Below are 23,341 nucleotides of genomic sequence, written 5' to 3' on the forward strand. Positions count from 1 at the left end.
TATAAATAACACCACAAAAAATGTGTGCAATTTAGTAACTTCATTTTTTTTCTTAGCAAAAGAATGGAGAAGAAGGAAGCAAAACGCGCATGTGACGACTGTGGGAAATATATATCCATCTCTCACTTGGGTAGACATCGGAAGAATGTGCATGGGGAAGGATCAAGTAAGAGAGAGCTCGATGATGGCGATCAAGCGCCACGAAAGAAGCAGAAGAGTGCCGGCGAAAGTATTCGAAATATTTTAACCAAGGAGACTTTCCAATCTGAAGAAACATCTGATCTAAACATCTTTTTTCGCTCGGTCAAAAGCAAGTTAATTTCGTCTATCACCGAAGCTTTGTTGCAATGCTCGTTGAAAATCCACCTCATCGTTTCCGTTATTTACGAAAACGTGAAAAAAGAGCGAGAAACTTTCCATCATTACACTGGTGTAAAGAGTCTCCACGTCGCCAACGTCGATGAGGTGGATGCCATTTGCAACCAGATGTTTGACGCTTTGTTGAACAAGCACGAGACTTTCGAACAACGTGGATCGGGTTGGACACTTTGCGGTTTGCCTCACACTTTAACTTTGAAGGTGGCACGATACAACCCGATGGGAGCATCCAGCTACATCGATTTGCCCCTGAAAATAGCCAGTAAGAAAGCAATCATCAACATTCAAAATGAGGATAACAGATGCTTTTTGTGGTGCATCATTGCCGATCATCACCCAGCCAATGATCACAAACATCGTTTATGCCACTACAACAAGCCAGAATATCTCTCAGAATTTGAAAAACCTATGGCTGGTATTAATTACCCTGTAAATCTGCGAGACATTAGTAAATTTGAGGCACAGTACAAAACAGATAAAAACGAAAATATAGCAGTACACATTTTCGGATTAGACAAAAACAACACCATCTACGTTCTCAGACACAGCAACATTAAAAGTAATCGTGTCATCAGATTACTCCTGATCGAAGATGATGATAATTATCATTATTGTCTAATTCAGAATCTTCCAAAATTAATAAGAAGTCAAATTACCAGAGATCACCATAAAATTCAAGTATGCGACAGATGCCTGAGTATATTCTACGGTCGAGGAAAAAAGAATGCTGATGAAGAACTCCAAGATCATCATGAAATGTGTAGTAAACATCCGGCTACGGCTATCAAAATGCCTTCTCGAGACATGACATTTTCCAACTACAAGGCGTTACTCCGGCATCCCTTGGTGATATGCGCCGACTTTGAAAGTTTCCAACTTCCACTCGCCATCTGCGAACCGAATCCCAGCATATCGAGCACCACCGAAATTCTACATCACGAAGCCTGCGCTTTTGGATTGATGGTCAACAACACAGGCAATGTTATTTTATATCGTGGCAATGATGTTCCACAAAAATTCGTTCAAACCTTGAAACAGATGGCCATACAATTCGCTCCTCTACTAAGAGAAGACAAACCAATGGAGCCTCTTACCCAGGAAGAGAAGGATGCATACGACCTTGCCTCTCAGTGTGGCGTGTGCGAATGTAACTTCACCCTCGAAAATGTCAAAGTTCGCCACCACAATCATCACATGGGAAAATATGTGGGCCCTCTGTGTAACGACTGTAATATACAAATCAAGAAACCGAATTTTATTCCTGTATTCATTCACAATTTGGAGGGCTACGACGCCAAAATCTTCATAAAGGAGATGGGATGCGACGCTCAACCCATTAGCGTCATAGCTCGCACCAACGAGAAATTCATTTCATTCAGCAAGATGGTGGACGTTGGAAATGACAATCGCGTAGAAATTCGCTTCTTGGACTCCTACAACTTTCTGTCTTCGAGTTTGGCGACACTTGCGTCTCAACTCACCGACGATGATTTGGTCGCCACCAGGAAATGTTTTGGCGACCAACATTTAGCACTGTTGAGACGCAAGGGTGTTTACCCCTACGAATACATGACGGATGCTTCCAAATTCTCAGAAACATCGTTACCACCGAGAGAAGCATTCTACAGTCGTCTTAGCGACACCTGTTGCACCGAAGAGGACTACCATCATGCTCACCTCGTCTGGTCTACATTCTCTTGTCAAACCATGGGCGACTATCACGATCTGTATCTGAAACTGGATGTTACGCTATTGAGTGACCGTTTTCATCTCCATCGCTCGAGAGGAATAGCCGCATATGGTTTGGACCCCGCTTTCAGCTACACCACACCGGGTTATTCTTGGCAGGCGATGTTAAAATCCACGAAGGTGAAGATAGAGCTCATCAAGGACGTCAATCAACTTTTGTTTGTCGAAGAGGCAAAACGTGGTGGAATCGTCCAGTGTCCTCTTCGATACGTCAAGGCCAACAATCCATATGTTGCCGATTTCGATGCAGGGAAACCGACAAACTTCTTGGCATACTGGGACATGAACAACCTGTATGGTTATGCTATGTCCGAGCCTCTGCCCATCGGAGAATACGAATGGATGAGCGAGCAGGAACTTCAAGATTGTTTGGAATGGAGCGAAGATCATGAAAATGGATGTTTCCTGAAAGTAGATTTGGAATATCCTGCATCGCTTCATCGAGAACACCATGGATTTGCGATGGCACCTGTGATGGAAACGGCTCCGGAGAAGAAGCTGATGCTCACCTTCAAGAGCAAAGAGAATTACGTGGTGCATTATCGTCTCCTACAATTCTACCTCCAGCATGGATTGGTTTTAAAGCGCGTGCACTCGGGATTGAAGTTTAAACAGATCAGGTGGCTAGCACCCTATATCGACGGCAACACTCAACGTCGAGCATCAGCTTCTTCTTCCGCAGACAAAGACCTATACAAATTGATGAACAACAGCATCTACGGCAAGAGCATGGAAGATGCCAGGAAAAGAAGAAATATCAAGTTGGTCTCCGACCCGAAGAAAATAAACAAGCTCGTCGCTCAGCCCACGTACAAGAACTTCACGATACTGAGCGACACGTTGGTATTGATCGAACATGCTCTTCGCCACATAACATTCAACACACCAATCGCCGTGGGAGTCGCGATCCTCGAGTTGTCGAAGCTGGTCATGTACAAGTTTCACTACAACGTCATGAAACCACGGTATGGAGAGGGGATCGAGGTGGCATATACCGACACGGACAGCTTCGTGTACAACATCCGCACCGATGATCTATACGAAGATCTCAAAAGCATGAGCCAGCATTTCGATTTCTCCAATTATCCGAAAGATCACGCTCTATTCGACGACAGCCTGAAAATGACGATCGGGAAGATGAAGGATGAAGTCAACGGCCGCATCATCACAGAGTTTGCTGGCCTTCGAGCGAAAATGTACGCCATCAAAATTCAGGATGAGACCGAAATAAAAAAAGCAAAGGGGGTGGGGCGTTCGAGCACAAACAAACTAACCGTAGAAGATTACAAGTCGTGCTTGTTCGACAAAAAAATCAAACGTATGACCGAACATCGGATCACGAGCACCATCGATCAGTTGCATACATCCACGATAAACAAAGTGACGCTTGATCCCCACGACACCAAATTGAGACTGCTAAACTGCAACATCCACACCCGAGAATGGGGATACTATGACGAGGAAGAAACCTGCTCGCACCATTAGACTTCTTCATCAAAAAGTACGTATTATTTCTTGCACCACTTTTTTTTAAAAAAAAAACAATTATTCACACTTATTTTTGCATTCACACTTTTTTTTTATATATTTTTTTATCATTTTTTTTAAAAAAAAACAATTATTCACAATTATTTTCGCATTCACACTTTTTTTTATTTTTTTCTATCATATTATGTACACTATTTTGAGGATATTTTTTTATTTCTTTCAGATGCTGCACCCCCTACGGAAACTTTTTTAGTTCTTACACATTCCATTCTTAACCAAAAATTTTTCTTCTCTTCAATCATAAAACACACACATTACACACGGAGGTCCTCTGTAGGGAGTCATGGGGGAGTTTAAAAAAAAAAAAAACATGAAACTCTACAAAGGCATGGCTTTGTTAGCCGTGGCCATTAGAACTGTGTTGGGCACCACGCACCCCTGGCGGGATATTTTCTTTTTTTTGGGGGGCCAGGGATTTCCTTAACAAAAATAATTTTGATTATCACACACACACACACATTGTAGAAGATCACACCTGAGAGTTTTAAAAACAAAACACATCGTGGCAGATTACGCTGAGAGCAAAAGCCTATTAGCAGGTTGTAGTAGATTACACTGAGGGGGAGTTTACACTAAGAAGAGACAGCCGCCTTATAGGAAAATATCGTAAGTAATTTCAAATGTAGGTCAAAAAGCGAGGTTAGCATAAGAGTAGGAGGTAAAAAAATAGCTTAAAAACTGATGCCAGAGCTTTTCTTCTGTCTAATTTTCTCTTATTGTAGGTTAGTTTTAGTTCGTAAAACGGATTACGCTGAGAGCAGAAGCCTATTAGCAGGTTGTAGTAGATTACACTAAGGAGGAGAGGGGGGGGGGCCTTACAATAAAAAAAAGCAGCCTTATAGGAAAATATCGTAAGTAATTTCAAATGTAGGTCAAAAAGCGAGGTTAGCAAAATTTGCAGAAGGTAAAAAAAAATAGCTTAAAAAGTGATGCCAGAGCTTTTCTTCTGTCTAATTTTCTCTTATTGTAGGTTAGTTTTAGTTCGTAAAACAAATTACGCTGAGAGCAAAAGCCCATTAGCAGGTTGTAGTAGATTACACTGAGGGGAGCTTACAGTAAGAGGGAGGCAGCCTTATAGGAAAATGTCGTAAGTCATTTCAAATGTAGGTCAAAAAGCGAGGTTAGCAAAATTTGCAGAAGGTAAAAAAATAGCTTAAAAACTGATGCCAGAGCTTTTCTTCTGCCTAATTTTCTCTCATTGTAGGTTAGTTTAGTCCGTAAAACAGTTTACGCTGAGAGCAGAAGCCTATTAGTAGGTCGTGGTAGATTACACTGAGGAGGGGGAGGGGAGAGGGGGGGGCCTTACAGTAAGAGGGCGACAGCCTTATAGGAAAATATCGTAAGTCATTTCAAATATAGGTCAAAAAACGAGTTTAGCATAAAAAATAGCTTAAAAAGTGATGCCGGAGCTTTTTCTGTCCATTTTTTTCTCTCATTGTAGGTTAGGTTATACCCAAAAACAAAAACCTTGGTGATTTTTCGAGTGAGGAGTTGGCAACACTGCTCATGCCTTACGAGAGAAATCCATTAAGGCGAGAAAGTAGGTCAAAGGGCAGGCCCAGAACGAAGCATCCACCTACTTGTATGGTATATTGTTGTAGTATACCCATGTGAAAAAATCAATCTAGCACATCAAATACTTTGAACAAGGCTTAAATACTTTTGCCTGAGTGTAAATCATGTTCACAGGGTTACATACGATCTACATAAAGACAACTTCGTATGTCTTCTGGAGGATCTTCACTGCCCATTGTTTCTGTGGATTTTAGTTTTTGGTAAACACCATGAAAAACTAGAGGAATATAAGGCATTTTTGCCATGAGATCTTTTAACTTCAGGACTGATATTAAATCTAGCACCGGTTACTGCAACACAACCTCTGCCACTCCTATTGCAGACACCATCAGTAAGTGGCATAGCTCCTTCTCTCACTCAAAATGCTGATGAGGACGTATTCAAGAACTCAGAAAATCTGCTGCAGAACAAGCGAGAGCTATGCCATGTGGTTGTTGTTCACATGATAGATGACAAATGGTAGGAGAAGACTGAAAATGACATTTTTCTCCCAAATATACCAAAAGTTATACTTCATACTTCCATTGTGCTTTCAAACTATTATTTTAAATTGTAGGTCACATGGTCTACGTATTTTCGTGACAGTTTGATATATTGAAACAGATTTTTGAGCAAGTAAATGTAAAAGTCAAGTGCTCCCCTGTGCTTAGCACCAAGCGATGAAGGCATCTCTGGGGTGTGGAGTTAGGGCCCCACACTTCCTTGATCACGCTCGAAGGTGGGGGTGATGTTATCAGCACCGTGCTCCTGACTACCTGTACCCCCCTCCCCCAAGTTTCCTCCAGGTAGCCGCTTGAAACGACGCTGGGTGGGCGATGGAACAGTTTGAACAGGTGGAAAAGATCCCGGTTTTGCCACGCAGGGGGATCGACCCCGGGTCTCTCGCATGGTAGCCGGACGCCCTAATGACCGAGCTTTATTATTTCTCGGTCGACAAATGCCGATGGTGCGCACTTAGCTTGTTAATTCAAAACACATCTCGCGCGAAAAATACTGAAGATGCGGCTCCCGTGTGACGGTAGATACGCACTCGATCTCGTGTTAGAACCCTGCCACCTTGCTCTGTGATGCAAATGGTTTTGATAGAAGTTGAAAAAACGTGGAAAATATATGATTTAATGTGGCTGTCGGAATTATTCCATGTATAACAGGCATTATACTTTACTCTTGAATAAAATGTTGGAAAACTTGCATGTTCTATGTACACAGTATGCACATTTTGTTTCCGTAATCCTAGAAAAGACAGGAATGTAGGATTTCACGGAATTTTTCTTTTTTTTTAGGACATTTTTTTTAAAAAAAAAATCGCTAAAAACGCCAACAATTCGCATTTTATGCCAAATATGCGTTATTTCGATATTTCGAACGGCAAAAAATGTGTCCAGACATCACTGCACATTCATAAACACAACTTCGCAGCAATTAAAATTTTTCACGGTTTTCGCGTTTGCAAAAAATCAAGGTACCTACTAATTGGAAACTTTTTGGGCACCCCTCGTATAAATCAGTAGATGAAAAGTTAAAATTTAGCAGGGCTGGCAGAGAAGAGTCAATTCTTGAAGAAAGTGGTATGCTTTTATGATTGATGATTCGAGTCAATATGATATTAAAATATTTACTTATTTATTATTAGTATTTAATTTCATAATATTGGACATTAACTTCACTCAGTGAGAGATTAATGACCATCTCTCACGAGTTTAAACAGACAGGACAGAGAGTGGTGTTGCAGTAAATTTGAGGTTGGGAGCATGCATTTGCTAAATTTTTATAACGTTCACCAATGCAGATTATGTTTCACTTTTTCGTGATAGTATTCAATATATATCCCGTTTTGTTGGATTCTTCTTGATATCTAAGAATAGTGCAATGTCATTGTAAACGTATGTTAACTTTGGCGAAACCAGTAATATGTCAGAATGATGAAAGAAAACCTTCGTAAGCACTGCTACATTAAATAAGGTGAAGTCAGCCAGAAGAGTAATAAAATTCAGCAGCATATTTGAAGTCTAAAGCTCTTGTTTATGCATGCGATATTTGTTGGATATTGCAGACTGAACACATCCAACAAAAATCAATTCCATAAGAGTGCCATGCATGCAATTTCTGTCGCATGTTGTAGTGAGATACTTTGTAGAGTGGCGGTATTCAACAAAGATTGTATGTATCAATGGAGCCTATTTGCTTCCATGTTCCTTCAGTTTGTCCAACAAAATGCCTTACTACGATGTCCGACAACTATCGGACGGCGCCACCCGCTCCCACCCCCTCCATCTGTTGACAGTTCTGTCCCCTTACTACTCACATACGGACAAGAAAGAAAATGATAATTCAATGCATTTTCCTCGAAATACTTAGAGGCTTAACATATTTCCCTCTCTCTCTCTCTCTCTCTCTTCTACTGCCATCACTGGTTTCTGGTGGCGTGGTTATGTTGTGCTTAAAAGGGGCCTAAAAGTTGAGGCCTAACCTTAGCAACAAGAGATGTCTTGTTCCCGTGCAAAGTTCCATAACGATATCTTAAGAAAAGAAAGGTCAATCAAGAGAAAATTCCCTGACATTTCCCTGACTTTTTTTGACACCTCAAATTCCCTGACTTTTCCCGGTTTTCCAGGTCTGTCGCCACCATGCTGGCCAAGGAGGGCAGAGAGCTGCAATTGACCCCTCGATTTCAAATTTTATACAAATAAAAATACATTTCGTAAAATGTTCTTGCTCGCTTCGCTCGCAATATCTGCTTTTCTTGCAGACTTGTCAAGTTCAGAGCCGTAGCTATGGGTCGGTGGGAGTTGGCCCTGGACGCTGAACGATCTAAATTTAAAAACAATTGTAATAGAGAATACCATGGCGGTCCATGAACATTTTTGCGCCATATTAAATCATTATTGTTTTCATTTTGCAATAATTTCGATCTGAAAATTTTCTTGCTCGCTTCGCTCTCAATTTGTTTTCTGTGCATTGTAAATTACCTGGAGAAAAAGGTGCACACACATGTGAAAGACAATTTATATGATTTTTGCTGTTGGTTTGTTATGGGACGGATGAATTGAATATGTATATGTGCATATGTATATATGGGGTGTATATACAGGGTGATTCTAAAGGTATAGTACAAACGAAAACCACAGATACCTCCCATGAAATAGAGACGAAAGTTCCCCTTCCACTTTGCCGAGAGATGCCTCCGTGAGGAGCTAGACAACGCCGAAAACGTGTGAAAATGAACTTCACACCTCTGTACAGCCAGTACCAGTGAAGATAGAAAGGCGGAACAAACGAAGTCAAAAGGAACACCAAAGTCGCCCATCCGAAAAACACTAGGCGGCAGCTGCGCAACGCATGCGCATGGGGTTCCACAAAGGAAATAGGAGTGTCCCGCAAGACAAGTGAAGGGAAAGGGTAGCGATCGACAACGGTAGGGAGAAAAGAAGCTATGAAGCATGAAGTAACAATTGCACAGCGGGAAACAAACACCATGACTGAAGCAGTGCAGTCGAGAAAAGTAGTGCGGGGTTGCAGAACCACGGGAGGACGACGTAGGATGTAAAAACACACCGAGAATGCAAGCAAAGTGGTCCGTGACACTCGACAGGCAACAGACGCGTACATGGTTCGGGGCAGAAATGGCGGCGCTGGCGGTGCAGCGCAAGGGGAGTCCCCAAAACACAGTGGGGAGACACCGCAGCAAGAACAAAGCACGGTGCAACAAAAGAGAAAGAGGACCGGACGGGGAATGGTACCTGCCAAGGAGACAACAAATGCGGGACGAGGGATTCCCCGTAGCAGCACCGAGGGGATGTCACACAGAGGTCGTGCGCCAGCAGGACAAACACAGCAACTACGGGCACAGGAGGTTATTGCTAATGAAAGGTGCACGTACAGATAGGACCACGTACCCCGTACTGACGTTGTAACAAACGTCGTGATGGGGCCCAATCAGCCTCTTAGAAATGAAGCCGGAGGCACATCGGTGGGTGGGAGCGGGCGAAAGGCTGCTGGAGTGTCGTACGGACCCCACCACTCCGTACGGTGGATGACACTAATGGACGAAGTCGGAACGTTTCCATCCCGATCACCAGGTCCACCGTTCCCAGACCTGACGCGGCTGCTTGCTTCCGAGCGCAACCCCAGCCGAACAACTCGAGTCCCTCCTCGGCCGCAGCCTTCCGCTCCGAAACCAAGCGTGGCCTCACACCACCGCAGCCGCACACTGCCGCGTGGGTGTGAGACCGGGCCGAGCAAGGCTGGACAGATAAACTGCGTGGGACAATCGTGTAATGAAGCTACGTGGGGGTATGCACGTCTGTTCAACTGCTGGGTTACCCCACATTGGTGTACACAAACACCACACGATCGTACGTAGTGCTCCCCGTCGGCTCGAGCAAGACGGACGAAGTACGTGTTGTGGTTGAATGGGGCAAGAATGAAGGACGCTACATGTGTTCCACGATGACAAGGCCCCAGAGTTCATGGCCCCACCTGACGGCAGTGGTCAGGTAGTGAAGAGCACAGGCACGGGTGGCTCAGGAACGTCAGCTGATTGTACCACAGCGCCGTGCGGACGTGTGTTCTGATTGGAAGTGCAGCGTCAGGGAGCGTGTCAGTGAAAGAGCCGGTGCGGTGGTGGCGTGCTTGACGTACGACAATTGAGTACGTTGTTTCGAAGCCGTTGTGACCAGTGTGTGTGTGTGTGCCACCTGTGCACTGCAGTACAGTATTCCATAATTGGCACTATTCTCACCGTACCATGGAACGCTACACATTTGTAGAACTGAGGGACATGCATTTTGTCTACGGCCTTGCAGATGGCAATGGCCGAGCAGCTGCACGCCTTTATCGCGGACGGTATCCGGAGAGGCGACAACCCGACAGCAGGTTGTTTTCGAACGTGCACCGTACCCTTGGTGAATCGGATGTGTTACGTGCAGGCCATCATGTCGGTCACCCAAGACATGGGCGCACCGCGGCGGTCGAGGAGGACGTACTTGCTCGCGTGGACGACACACCGTCCACTAGCACCCGTAGCATTGCACGTGCAGTGGGAGTATCACAGTCGACAGTGTGGCGTGTCCTTCATGATGATCTGCTGTATCCCTATCATCCACAGCGAGTCCACGCGTTGCAGGCTGGGGATTACCCACGACGTGTGGAATTCTGTCAACGATTGTTGCAGTTTTGTACCGACGATCTCCGTTTTTTGCGCCATGTGCTTTTCACGGACGAGGCAACATTCACCCGTGAGGGCATCTTCAATTGCCGAAACAGCCATGTGTGGGATTATGAAAATCCACATGCAGCAGTCGAGGTGCACCATCAGACCCAGTTTGCAGTGAATATCTGGGCAGGTATCATCGATGAACAGATTATCGGTCCATACCTGCTGCCACCACATTTAAATGGCCGCCTCTATCGCACCTTTCTTGCATCAGTCCTTCCAGAGCTGCTAGAAGATGTACCCCTCAACGTGCGACATCGTATGTGGTTTCAATTGGATGGAGCGCCTGCACATTTTGATGGTACAGTGCGAACCCTTTTGCACCGTACCTACCCACTGCGCTGGATCGGCAGAGAGGGCCCCGTCTCCTGGCCCGCCCGTTCGCCTGACCTCACACCAATGGATTTCTTCTTGTGGGGCCATGTGAAAACACTCGTCTACGAGACCCCGGTGCCTGACAAGGAAACATTGGTAGCGCGGATACTTGCAGCATCGGCCGAGGCGTGTACCATGCCAGGGATTTTTGATAGGGTTCGCCAGAATTTCCTGCGACGCTGCAATGCCTGCATTGAATGTGGTGGTCGTCAATTTGAGCAACTTTTGTAACAACGTCAGTCCGGGGTACGACTACGTACTACGTACTATTCCTATCTGTAAGTGCACCTTTGCGTGGCAATAAACCTTCTGTGCCCGTAGTTGCTGTGTTTGTCCTGCTGGCGCACGACCTCTGTGTGACATCCCCTCGGTGCTGCTACGGGGAATCCCTCGTCCCGCATTTGTTGTCTCCTTGACAGGTACCATTCCCCGTCTGGTCCTCTTTCTCTTTTGTTGAACCGTGCTTTGTTCTTGCTGCGGTGTTTCCCCACTGTGTTTGGGGACTCCCCACGCGCTGCATGTGTTTGTTTCCCGCTGTGCAATTGTTACTTCATGCTTCATTGCTTCTTTTCTCCCTACCGTTGTCGATCGCTACTCTTTCCCTTCACTTGTCTTGCGGGACACTCCTATTTCCTTTGTGGAACCCCATGCGCATGCGTTGCGCAGCTGCCGCCTAGTGTTTTTCGGATGGGCGACTTTGGTGTTCCTTTTGACTTCGTTTGTTCCGCCTTTCTATCTTCACTGGTACTGGCTGTACAGAGGTGTGAAGTTCATTTTCACACGTTTTCGGCGTTGTCTAGCTCCTCACGGAGGCATCTCTCGGCAAAGTGGAAGGGGAACTTTCGTCTCTATTTCATGGGAGGTATCTGTGGTTTTCGTTTGTACTATACCTTTAGAATCACCCTGTATACACACACCCATGCAATAAAACAAACAGTGACATAAAATTAGGTTTTTCTTTCCAGACTGAACTTTCATCAAGGGTCTTGCCCCCCCCCCCCCCTTTCCAATCAGAGGGTGTGCGCACGCCTATGCTAGAAAGAGTTGGGGAAAAGAGATGAATGCTGGAGATAATCACGAAGAGAAAAGGCAACTGGATGAGAAGAAACTGTATCCTAAGGGATGCTATTGAAGGAACGATCAAGGGAAAGCAAATTCGGGGAAGAAGAATCTTCCAAGTGATTGACGACGTCAAAATAAATAGGTCCTACACTGCTACAAAGCGAAGAGCTGAAGATCGAACAACATGGAGTTGCAAGGAAAGAACTGCCCCTGGGCAGAATACAATGAATGGAAAATAAGAGAAGAGAGGAAGAGGGGAATGGAGAGTAGAGTAAAAAAGGTAAAACAAAGGAAAAGAGAAGAACGAAGAGAAGAAGAGTGCAGTGAAGATGAAAGGTAGGTATTAAGGCTTCCTTAGACTCTATGCAGGGTTCAAAATGTTTTCAAATGATTCAATAATTCACCATCAAAGCTTAAGGGGAGAAGTGACACTTTCGCGCCAGTGTACATTTATTTCAATGTCGTCGGAATGGGAATTGCTACTAAAAAAAACCGAACAGTATGCGGGAGTATGAATTTCTCCCCATGTTGCAAGTGGAAGCGTTTCTTGAAGTTGATTGTTAAGCGAGATACGATGTGTAAAAATATGATGAGTAAGTGTTCACAGAATCTCATGTATTCCTTATGGAGAATTAACTTCAACATGAGGGGGGGGGGGGGGGTTCCGCGAGGCTCCGCGAGCCCTGTTGCCAACTTAGATGTTTTGGAGCCACAAAGTCAACATAACAATATCCGCCCCCCTTTCACACCTAACATTACCCTAGGAGGCACTTTATCGAGCCTTAATAAGTCTAGCTCCTCGAAAGTGAGTTTTAACTTCATTTAATGTGACATTTAGCTCTTTTATGCGCATCAGGTGTGGCAACATTGCTACCGAGGGGAGTTGTGCGCAGGAGAAATATATTGCGCTTATGAGAGCATTATTTTTATTTGTTTTCTCGGGAACATCAAACATGCAGTGGCGTAGAAAAGGAGTCAGTGTCGCTTGCGCAGAGTCATTTGCGCCGAGGGTTCTTATCGGTTGTCGCCGCGACATATGTCCTTGGTGGGTTTTCCCACAATCCGGAGTGTCATTACCGCCGCGCGCACGTGTGTCTATGACGTTGCCCAGCTGGAGCTGTGTATATCTTCGATTGAAAAGGAAGGTGATTGGTAAATGAATGTAAGATGAAAGTATGTATGTGGGATCTACTTTGGGAAATTAGTATTTATATTTAAACTGAGACTTGTAAGAGACGACAAGATGTCTGAGAATATGAAAATATCAATACATCGAAATGGACAAATGTGTTGATTGTGTTCTTTTGAAGTACAGAAGCTCAGGCGATCTTCGAGGATGCCTTCGAGCATTTGCATACCTACAAGAATTCAAATAACGTTTGTACTGTTCTTGTGCAAGCGTATCGAAATATTGTGTTTATATATACGTAGCTATTACTTATATAATGTTTGCAAAAAATAACACTGTATTTACAATGTTTTTTTTACGATTAACGATAAATGATTAATAGTTAATAGGCTGATGCTGATTTATGTATTTTGTGTTGTGGAATAAAATTGATACAAGTAATCCTGTGTAACGTCTTTTGAAATAAGTAAAGAAAAGTCATATTTGACTCTGTGGATAGGTTTAACATTTCAGTGTAAACATAGCTGTGCAACGTCATAAACACACGTTTGATTTTATGTTTTAAGTCCACTTTATGCACTATGCACCATGTGGCCATAAACACACGTGCGCGCGGCAGTGATGACACTCTGGATTGTGGGAAAACCAGCCGAGGAAGGTCTTGACATATGTCACGGCGGAAATGAACCGATAAGAAGCCTCGGCTCAAATGACTCGGCGCAAACGACACGGCACCGTAGAAAAGTACACGAACAGAAAAAGGATACGTTGAAAAGGATTTTTGTACTTGGAAAAGTCGAAACTCCCATTTGATTAGTCTTACTGACTCACTATGGCTCCGGCTCACATAGACCAACTTTTGACATAAATATACATTTGCAACATCGTTATAAGCTATGCATTACATATTATTCTAAGCAAAATTTACAAAATATTTATAAAACCCGACTCATATCTCAGAAAGAAAATATTAGAATTTCACTTTCTTTTCTTGCTTTCGATGAAGCAAAATCATCAATTATCCTATCAAAATTGACAATTTTTTACATTTTTCTTTTACTAGGCAATATTGAGTGATTATTTAACCTATGCTGACGATCTGCGGTAGGTTTTTTTTTATTCTCCGTCTCATGTTCTGACTTTTTTTTTTTGAAGCTTTGAATGGAGCCCTCTGTGCATGGTGCCCTAGGCTTCAGCCCCCCTAGCCTAACCCTTGCTAAGGGCCTGTTGAGCCCCCCTTGCTCGTTCCTAAGCACTGAACGAGAAAGACAATGACCCAGAACTTACTTGGATTTCCGAAAACGTCTGTGTCTGCCGTTTTCTTCTTCTTCCTTCCATCGGAAGCGATTTGACGCGAAGCGATACCTTGAACCGTGTCTCCAACTGCACATCGCATGGTTACTCGGGCACTCGGCATGGTCTAGGAGCGACACTCGGCAGTAACTAGCAACACGCATAAAGACTTTAAGCCATCTCGAGCACTACACGGCACACTAGAAAACGCGGGCAAATCCTGTGCGAACACGTGTGAGCAGTCTAGGCGATGCACAAAATCAATACACCATCACGAGGTTACGTAATCCCACGAAGGGGTGTCTGCACAAAGTGAATGCTCTGCAGATTCCAACGCAAGGGTTCAAAAAAATGTAGGGCAAAGCCGTAGATAGGGGAGGGCACCGTCGTGGCGCCCAGTTAAACCCTATAAACTAATATTGTCAGTTTGCAAACAAATAGATCTAAAAGCATTTTCTTGCTCTCGCCACATCAAGTTTATATTTATTGGTTAATGACAGTTCATTATAATATTGTATGCAAGTGCGGAGTATTTATATTATTGTCATTTAGCGTCGCTTTTCTTCTTCTTTTGGGCTAATCGCGACGTTGAAGATAAACGTGAAAGGTGGTTCATATAAATTAGAAAATTCGAAGTCTAGAAATACTGTTGCATCCTTTGTGGGGAAAAGTGCTTTTGGTGTCATTGCATGGTCAGAAGACAATCGAACGCTGTCTACATCACATACGTACATCACAACGAACAGAAGTGAAGTCCGGGAAGTAAAATGTGATACATGTTACGAAGGGAAAGCATCATTTTCCTCGGCACAGGCGAGTTCAGGCAGAATTTTATGAGCAATACGGAAGCTGCATCCGGTTCACATATTCAAGATAAGATGAATGACGTGTGAAATAAATTTTCCTACCAAATATAATTCAATATTTCAAAATTGCGACTTGGAAAAAAAAATCCCCATTATCATATTAACTTTTTAAATTATTGTAATAATTCAGTAAGTGTAACAATGTGCTTTCAATTATCGTCACTATTCCCTGATTTCATTATTCAATAAGTTCTAATATTTCTAATTAACTAGAAACAGTAGCAATGATTCTATTGCTCTTGCGAGTAAAAATAACAACAATAATAAATAATAATAGTTGATATAATTTTGTAATAGCGATTTCATCTTCTCTTCGATAAAGATAAATTAAGCGAAAGGGGAAATTTTCACCTTTAAAAAGGGGCACTTGTACTTTCTGGTTTTGGCAACACTGGTTAAATGTCAAATTTTCTTTCTGATTTTACACGGATGTTGAACCCGTAAATATGCAATAATTAGTTCTAAAAATTGTTGACGTCAGTGATTTAAAAAATGAAAATCGTCGTTAAACGCTCACAATCAAAACAATGAAAGCAGTAGTTTATTTGATCAGGGCGGAAACAGCTGACAAACGCATGTTTAGTTTCGAAAGTATGGAGCTCGAAAAAGAACTAATCTATTTTTCTGTTTCTTACCTTCGTTTTGGCACTGGCGAATCCGGGTCGGTGCTTACTAGCGTATAGTCTACAGGACGTTTCAAGGGACTCAGGTCTATGGCCATCACTACAGAAAGAAATCGAACTGTTCTTCACAAAATCCCATTATGTCGTTTCCATTGGTATTCGTATGCAGACGAACACGTAGGTTTGTTCCAACAGCAGACATCGAGTGCCATCTGTTGTTCGGCTTTGAAATTACATGTTTCGAGCTGAATAATATCTAATCCACTCGTTAACTACTACTGTCCACGTCAGAAATATCGATCCTAGGTTTACGTACTTGTAAAATTGTACTCCATGGGAGGAAAAGAGTAAACATGCCTCATTGGAAATTCAAGTACCTATTTTTTGTAAGCATTATTTGAAAGTTATTCTTCATTACATTTTCTATATTATAGTGAAAATTGCACTAAAAAGCGTAGTGTAGCCATGGTTGTAGCTAAATGGAAGCTCGCCCCGGGCGCTGAGGTAAGAGGGCGTAGAAAACAACGTGGCGCCCCGTGAAAGTGTTGGGAGACCCTATATAATAAATTAATAACTTTATTTCCTTTGTAAAAACTACATGTCAAGTGCCCTAAATTTAGATATGGTCGTCCCTACTCGACCCTATTCAATTTTGATGAAACTTCTACAGGTTACCTGCTAAGTTTCAGATTCATAATAAGCTTGTTTGTGGGGCCAGCTATGCATCTGTGAAGGTCACTTTTTCAATGACGCGGCAAATACGAATGTTGTGATGAATTTGCCCCAAGTTACAGGAGTAATAATAAACCCAGATTGATTGAAAATTCAATTTATTTCCATATTTCTTGGAGTTAATTTAACATTCTTCCCACAGCATTTTCTAGGACTAAGAGGAATACCACGACGATATTCAGACTATCCGGACGCCTATACAACATGAAATATTGTATCAAGATTAGGATCAATCTTATCATTTACAGCGGTAATTATTATATTTTTTTTTACTTGGGAAGGCATAACAAGCGCTCGGCCAATGCTATTCAATTTACAACAAGCATCATCCGAACATACATGCTCAGAACTCCCAATATTACTAACTAATTTTTAAGGTGGCAGAAAAGTGCATTGAATTTAAGCTTCAAATATAAGGATAACCTTTCTTAAAAAAGGCAGCCTGAAACCTAATAGGTAGGGACATTGAATTTTCGCGATGCGCGAAATCGCGAAATGTAAAAAAAAAGATTCAATTTTGAACATTCTGCACGTAACTACACCCCCAATGATGAAATACGCATGAGTTTTATTCGCGAAGTAATGCGAAATGTGTGCTTTTCCACGAAATGAACGCTTTTTCTCGAAATAACCGTCAAATATCATCAAATTAAGAAGAAAACACGCAAAAACCGGCAATCGAGGTTGCGCGCGCAAACTGTCGATTTGTAACGAAACGTTTGCCTAAAGTTTCCTACCACTAGCAGCTGAAGAACGTTTTATCTTCGATCACATCAGGAAGACGCTGCAAATTGGGATTTCCCATGCACATAATCTCAGTTCGAAAACTTCGCTCCCTGTCAAGCTGCATTCCTTTCTTCCCCCGAATGTCTACTCAACTTCCAGTTTCATTGAACTTGCTAGCTGTAGCAGCGATAAGATTAGTCTGTTCCCGCACATCAAGGGAAACAATAGTGTCATTGGTGTTCAGTCATGAATGAATTTTGTTTATCATCATGTGATTTTTAACATGTGTTTGTGTATGTGCAGAAGTGATTATTTTATTTGTTGGACAGCAAGGATATCCTTTAAATACATACAATGAGTAAATCACTTGAGATATGCAATTTAGAAATGAAGTGATTTTGTGTTGATGTTTTCTTTTTGGTTGGACAACTAAGTACTTGTGCATGTGTACAGTACATAAAAATGAAGTAGTTTATCAATTTATAGGTCTTTTGTATGTTGTTTCCTCTCATAATGAAAAAGTGTGTGCATTTTTTTCCACCGCTGGTATATACCGCTGATCTAACATTTTACTTACCGCTCTCCTCAGTTTTTATTTACCATAAATTTGTGTCCCTACTAATAGGATTACAAGATCGATTCTTCCCGTTAATAGAACAAATAATATTCTTTCATGACCACACAATAGTAATTTTAATTATAATTACAATATTAGTAGGATATTTAATAATATCATTATTTAATAACAAACTAACCAACCGGATACTTCTGGAAGGACAAGTACTAGAAACAATATGAACAACCATACCAGCAATCACTCTAGTTTTTATTGCACTCCAGGACGACTTAATCAAGCAGGGGTAAACATTAGTCGAGTTGTTTTATTATTTGGACAATGTTCAGAAATTTGTGGTTCAAATAATAGATTTATACTAATTATTATTGAGACTACAACTCATGAATCCTTTATTAATTGATTAATAAAAAATATACAAGGATCATTAGATGACTGAAAAGTAAGTAATGGTCTCTTAAACCACAAAATAGTAATATAACAACTATTTCTAATGAAAAAGTTTCTTAATATATAATAACTAGGGCCTGTATTTATAAGCGAAATGCATATTCTTCTCCAGAGTTCTAATGGTAAGAAGAAAGGTTATACTTCGTATTACATACCTTGATGAGCTATTTAACTAAGGTTGAAAGTGCTTATAAATGCTTATTTCTGCAGGAAACGGTTATTCTTGCTTATTTTATGATTTTGGTTTAAAATAGCATATTGTACCCTAATCTGCCATATTTCAATCCTATTTCAATCACACGATGGCGAGACGAGATCAATGCTTCTAAATAGCCGGCATCCAAGAAAAGATACAGTACATCCATAATCATTTTTCCATATTACCTGATGATATAACACAGTTGAAAGCTCGAAATAATGCATTGCAACATACATTTTCTCTGATTTATGAAATTTCAGTAACGTTGTCTTCAGAAACTCAGTGTTGCTAAAATTGTGTCCGACAAGATCACTCGGATATTACTGAAAAATCCCGGTTACAAAGCACTGTGCCAAATTAATAAAAATATTTCTGGTGAAGAAACAGACATTGAAGAGGAATTCACCGAAGACGAGCCGTGGTGTTTTTCACATGCTTATTTTGGTGCTTATTTTTTTCATTTTTTGTGCTTATTAACTTGCTTATTTTACTGTTTGATTGTACTTATAAATGCGGGCTCTAATAATAACATAGGAGTGTCAAACCTAAATTATCCTTATAGATACTTTTTTATTCCACAAATATACCCATTAAATTGAATCATCCTATTCACAATATTTATATCAACTTATTTTCTATTTGTAATTATTAACTATTATAATTGTAACAAACTATTAAATACTAGCAATCTTACAATAAAAAAAATAAAAAACTAAACACTGAAAATGATAACAAGAACTTTCTTGGGATTATTAATAATTCCTACTCCATTTTGATTAATACAATCACGAGCCTCTATTATATATAATATATTAATAATAAAATTACATGAAGAATTCAAAACATTTTGTGAATACTTAATCACCAAGGAAGAACTCTCATATTTATTAGTATATTTTCAATAATTTTATTTAACAACTCAATAGGGCTACTCCCATATGTATTTACCAGATCAAGTCACAATCATTTATATTATTTGGGTGGCTTAATAACACAAAGCATATATTAGCACATCTAGTGTCAATACCAATTATGGTAGGTATTGAAATAATTAGAAATCTAATTCGTCCAATAACTCTATCAGTACGACTAGTAGCAAATATAATAGTTGGACATATAATAATATCAATAATTGGAAATACAGGAACAATATTAGAAATTATTGGACTTTCAATATTAATTTTAGCACAAATTATATTAATTATCATAGAAACAGCCGTAGCATTTATCCAATCTTATGTATTTGCATTATTAATTGCTATTTATTCCAGAGAATCAAAATAACTAATGTCAGCAACACAAAAACCACCCATATCACAGGCGCCATCAGAGCAATAATATTAACAACAGGCCTAATTATTACAATAATTCAATGATGACGAGATATTTCACGAGAAGGAAGATATCAAGAATTACATACAAGTCAAGTCATAATAGGTCTACGATGGGGTATAATTCTATTTATCATTTCAGAAGTATTATTCTTTGTATCATTCTTTTGAGCATTTTTCCACAGAAGTCTATCCCCAACAATTGAACTAGGAATGTTATGACCACCAAAAGGAATTTTACCATTCAAGTACCTTTACTAAACACAGCAATTCTTCTAGCATCTGGAGTAACAGTAACTTGAGCCCACCATAGCCTATTAGAAAAAAATCATTCTCACACAACCCAAGCCCTCACACTAACACTAATACTAGGAATATACTTCACTATTCTTCAAGCATATCAATATTATGAATCCCCATTTACTATTGCAGACGCAGTATATGGATCCACATTTTTCATAGCAACAGGATTCCATGGACTGCATGTTATTATTGGAACAACATTTCTAGGAGTCTGTTTAACTCGACATATTTTATGCCACTTTTCACCAACACATCATTTCGGATTTGAAGCAGCAGCATGGTATTGACACTTCGTAGACGTCGTATGATCATTCCTTTATATTTCAATTTATTGATGAGGTAGATAAAATTTACTTAGTATATTTAAAGTACGCTTAACTTCCAATTAAAAAGATTATAGTAAAATAAAGTAAATAATTAATATCATCAAAAGTACCTCATTAATCATTATAACAATTACCTCAATCGTAATAATATTATCCACATTATTATAAAAAAAAACAATTACAGACCGAGAAAAAAGATCACCCTTCGAATGTGATTTGACCCAAAATCCTCAGCCCGAATTCCATTTTCCATAAAATTCTTCCTAATTGCAGTAATCTTTCTTATTTTTGATGTAGAAATTGTACTACTACTACCAATAACAGTTATCATTACTAGCTCAAAATTACTATACTGATTATGCGTAAGATTCTTATTTCTATTAATTTTACTTTTAGGACTATATCATGAATGGACCCAGCGATCACTAGAGTGATCATGCTGGAGTAATAGTTAATAATAACATTTGAGTTGGATTCAAAAAGTATTGAATACTTCAATTTACTTCATCAAGTAAGAAGCAAATGCAATCAGCTTCGACCTGAATAAATTGGAACTATATTACCCTTACTTGCTTAACTGAAGCCAAAGGAAGGCGGCATATTAATGTTAATAATAAAATTAGGATTATGTTCCTCAGTTAAGGGGGTATAATATTAAGGGGAGGCTGCTAACTTCCATCTTTAGTGGTGAAATTCCATTAATACTCCTTCCATTATTTTTTTAGTATAAAATTACATTATCTTTTCATGATAAAATTGGGTTTTAAATAAACTCAAGAAATGCCTACAAAGCTTTAATTACTTTTCCTAACAACTTCAATGTTACGCTTTACTTATAAGCCATATAAACACACATAAATTATTAATAAAATTACTATTAAAAATGAAAATATAAAATACATATTAAAATAATTAGAATGTATTAGTTGAATATTCAAAGAACCACTCCTTATATATTCATATACTCCTTGCCCACCAACCAATTCACTCCATCCATAGTCAATAGAAATCATATTCCACCTAACACATAATATATTATTTTATTACTAAAAAAAGGATAATTTGCAAATAAAAAAGATGTAATATTATACCCAGTTCACCCCCCTAATAAAATACAAATAACTGCTCCTAGCTTCGAATTAAGTGGAATAACAATAACAAAAACAGGTGGAAAAATTACTCATCTGAAGGTAGAACCACCCACAATGGATAGTAATAATAAACCAAACATGCCCTTACATACCCCAACCTCCATTATCAGAAAAAAATTAGAATGACATACAGTAGTAGGGTTTGTGGTATTATAAGCACCACTTATAAGTGTAGAAAAGGAGAGGCTATTTGATTGAACAATCTGATTTGCCCACACTTAAAACAATGGCAAGAGGGGCTTATACCCCAATTCTTCAGGTGTGATATGCTCTGAATTTTTAAGAATTTTGAATTCTAGTGTAGAAAAGGAGAAGCCCCTCAGACAGATTTGCCTATACTTAAAACAAAGGCAAAAGAGGCTTATACCCCAATTCTTCAGGTGTGATATGCTCTGAAGAAGTGTAGAAAAGATGAAGCTCCTCAGACAGATTTGCCTATACTTAAAACAATAGCAAGTTCCCATATCATCTTATTGTTCACAGTGTATTTTTCTGAAAAAATATAAATATGCTGACCAAGGCAGTAATTTATTTTATTAAAAACATAAACTAAACGTAACGTTTCAACCTTCTAGCAAGGTCTTCATCAGACTCTGTATCAAGTACAAAAGTACTTTTGTACTTGATACAGAGTCTGATGAAGACCTTGCTAGAAGGTTGAAACGTTACGTTTAGTTTATGTTTTTAATAAAATAAATTACTGCCTTGGTCAGCATATTTATATTTTTTCATAATAATGGAAACAAGGCTTAATTGTGTTGTATTTTTCTGTCAAAATCCCAGGAATCTTGAATCCCCCCCCCCCTCAGACAGATTCGGCCATGTGTGTAAAAGCTATATCTGTGTGATTGTTGTTTATAAACTTGTCAAAAATATGGCTTTTTTGTATGAAAACATGCAATCCTGAATACAATTCTGGTTTTGTCTTGTTCTGTTAATATAAACACAAGTGAGACTTACAGAATATTTATTGCACAGTTCAAAATCCAATTTTGAATTGTATTTAGTTGATATAGAGATGAGGTTTTAAACCTGGTGAAGTGTGTTGTACATCAGCATAATAGAGCAAAACTATCACCAAAACCTAGTTACTGCTGTTGTTTGGGTATAAAAGCACCAGCTCAGCCACTAACTGCTGAACCCAACTGATATTTTGTATAGAATTTTGATTTGAACCCCAAGAAATTTTATATAATAAACAACAACAAAAATGCCAAAACAAAAATATTGCAATCAGTGTAATAAAAATATATCTAGTTCTCATTGGTCTAGGCACCAGCATATTTGTGACTCTAAGAAATGCAGAAAAGCTACTAAATTGTGTCCAAGATGCCATAAAATATTAAGCAAGGCATATTACAAATGGCATAAGTGTAATTCTTATGCACAGTCATCAATATTGCCCTCACAACCATCCACATCTGGTCTGAAAAGAAAGCATGAAGCACCTGTTAATGCTGGACCGGCAAAGCAGCCACGCTATGCACCACCTATCCATAGCAGTTTTAATGGCCAATTAAGGGATTACCGGTTTGTATCAGAGCCAAGATGTGGTATTAAGAATTTTTTGAACAGTATAAATCCTGATGTGCAGGCAATTCTAAATGCACAAAATGGCTCTTATAAGCTGTCCCTCAAATTGTTTACACAATATAAGAAACCAAACGGCACAAAATTTACACAGCCCCACATAACAGAAACTGTACCTGTATATTCAAATGCAAATTCAGACAAGA

General features: G+C 40.0%; 1 protein-coding gene across 8 annotated transcripts in view; it reads right to left on the reverse strand.

Annotated features, from left to right (window-relative positions):
- Positions 1–23,341, reverse strand: part of LOC145988513 (scoloptoxin SSD14-like) — a 176,014-nt gene that overhangs the window by 134,567 nt on the left and 18,106 nt on the right. The window contains exon 1 of one of the 8 annotated variants that reach the window (XM_083123396.1): positions 15,826–15,986. The exons of 6 other annotated variants lie outside the window; for them this stretch is intronic. In XM_083123396.1, the coding sequence (XP_082979522.1) occupies positions 15,826–15,911 (86 nt within the window). In that variant the 5' untranslated portion in view covers positions 15,912–15,986. Of the gene's footprint in view, positions 1–14,318; positions 14,504–15,825; positions 15,987–23,341 lie in introns of those variants that run through there. One more of the 8 variants, XM_083123394.1, reaches the window with a different exon arrangement.

Source organism: Lepisma saccharinum, chromosome 6 (assembly GCF_977018435.1).
Source record: "Lepisma saccharinum chromosome 6, izLepSacc3.1, whole genome shotgun sequence".
NCBI lineage: Eukaryota > Metazoa > Arthropoda > Insecta > Zygentoma > Lepismatidae > Lepisma > Lepisma saccharinum.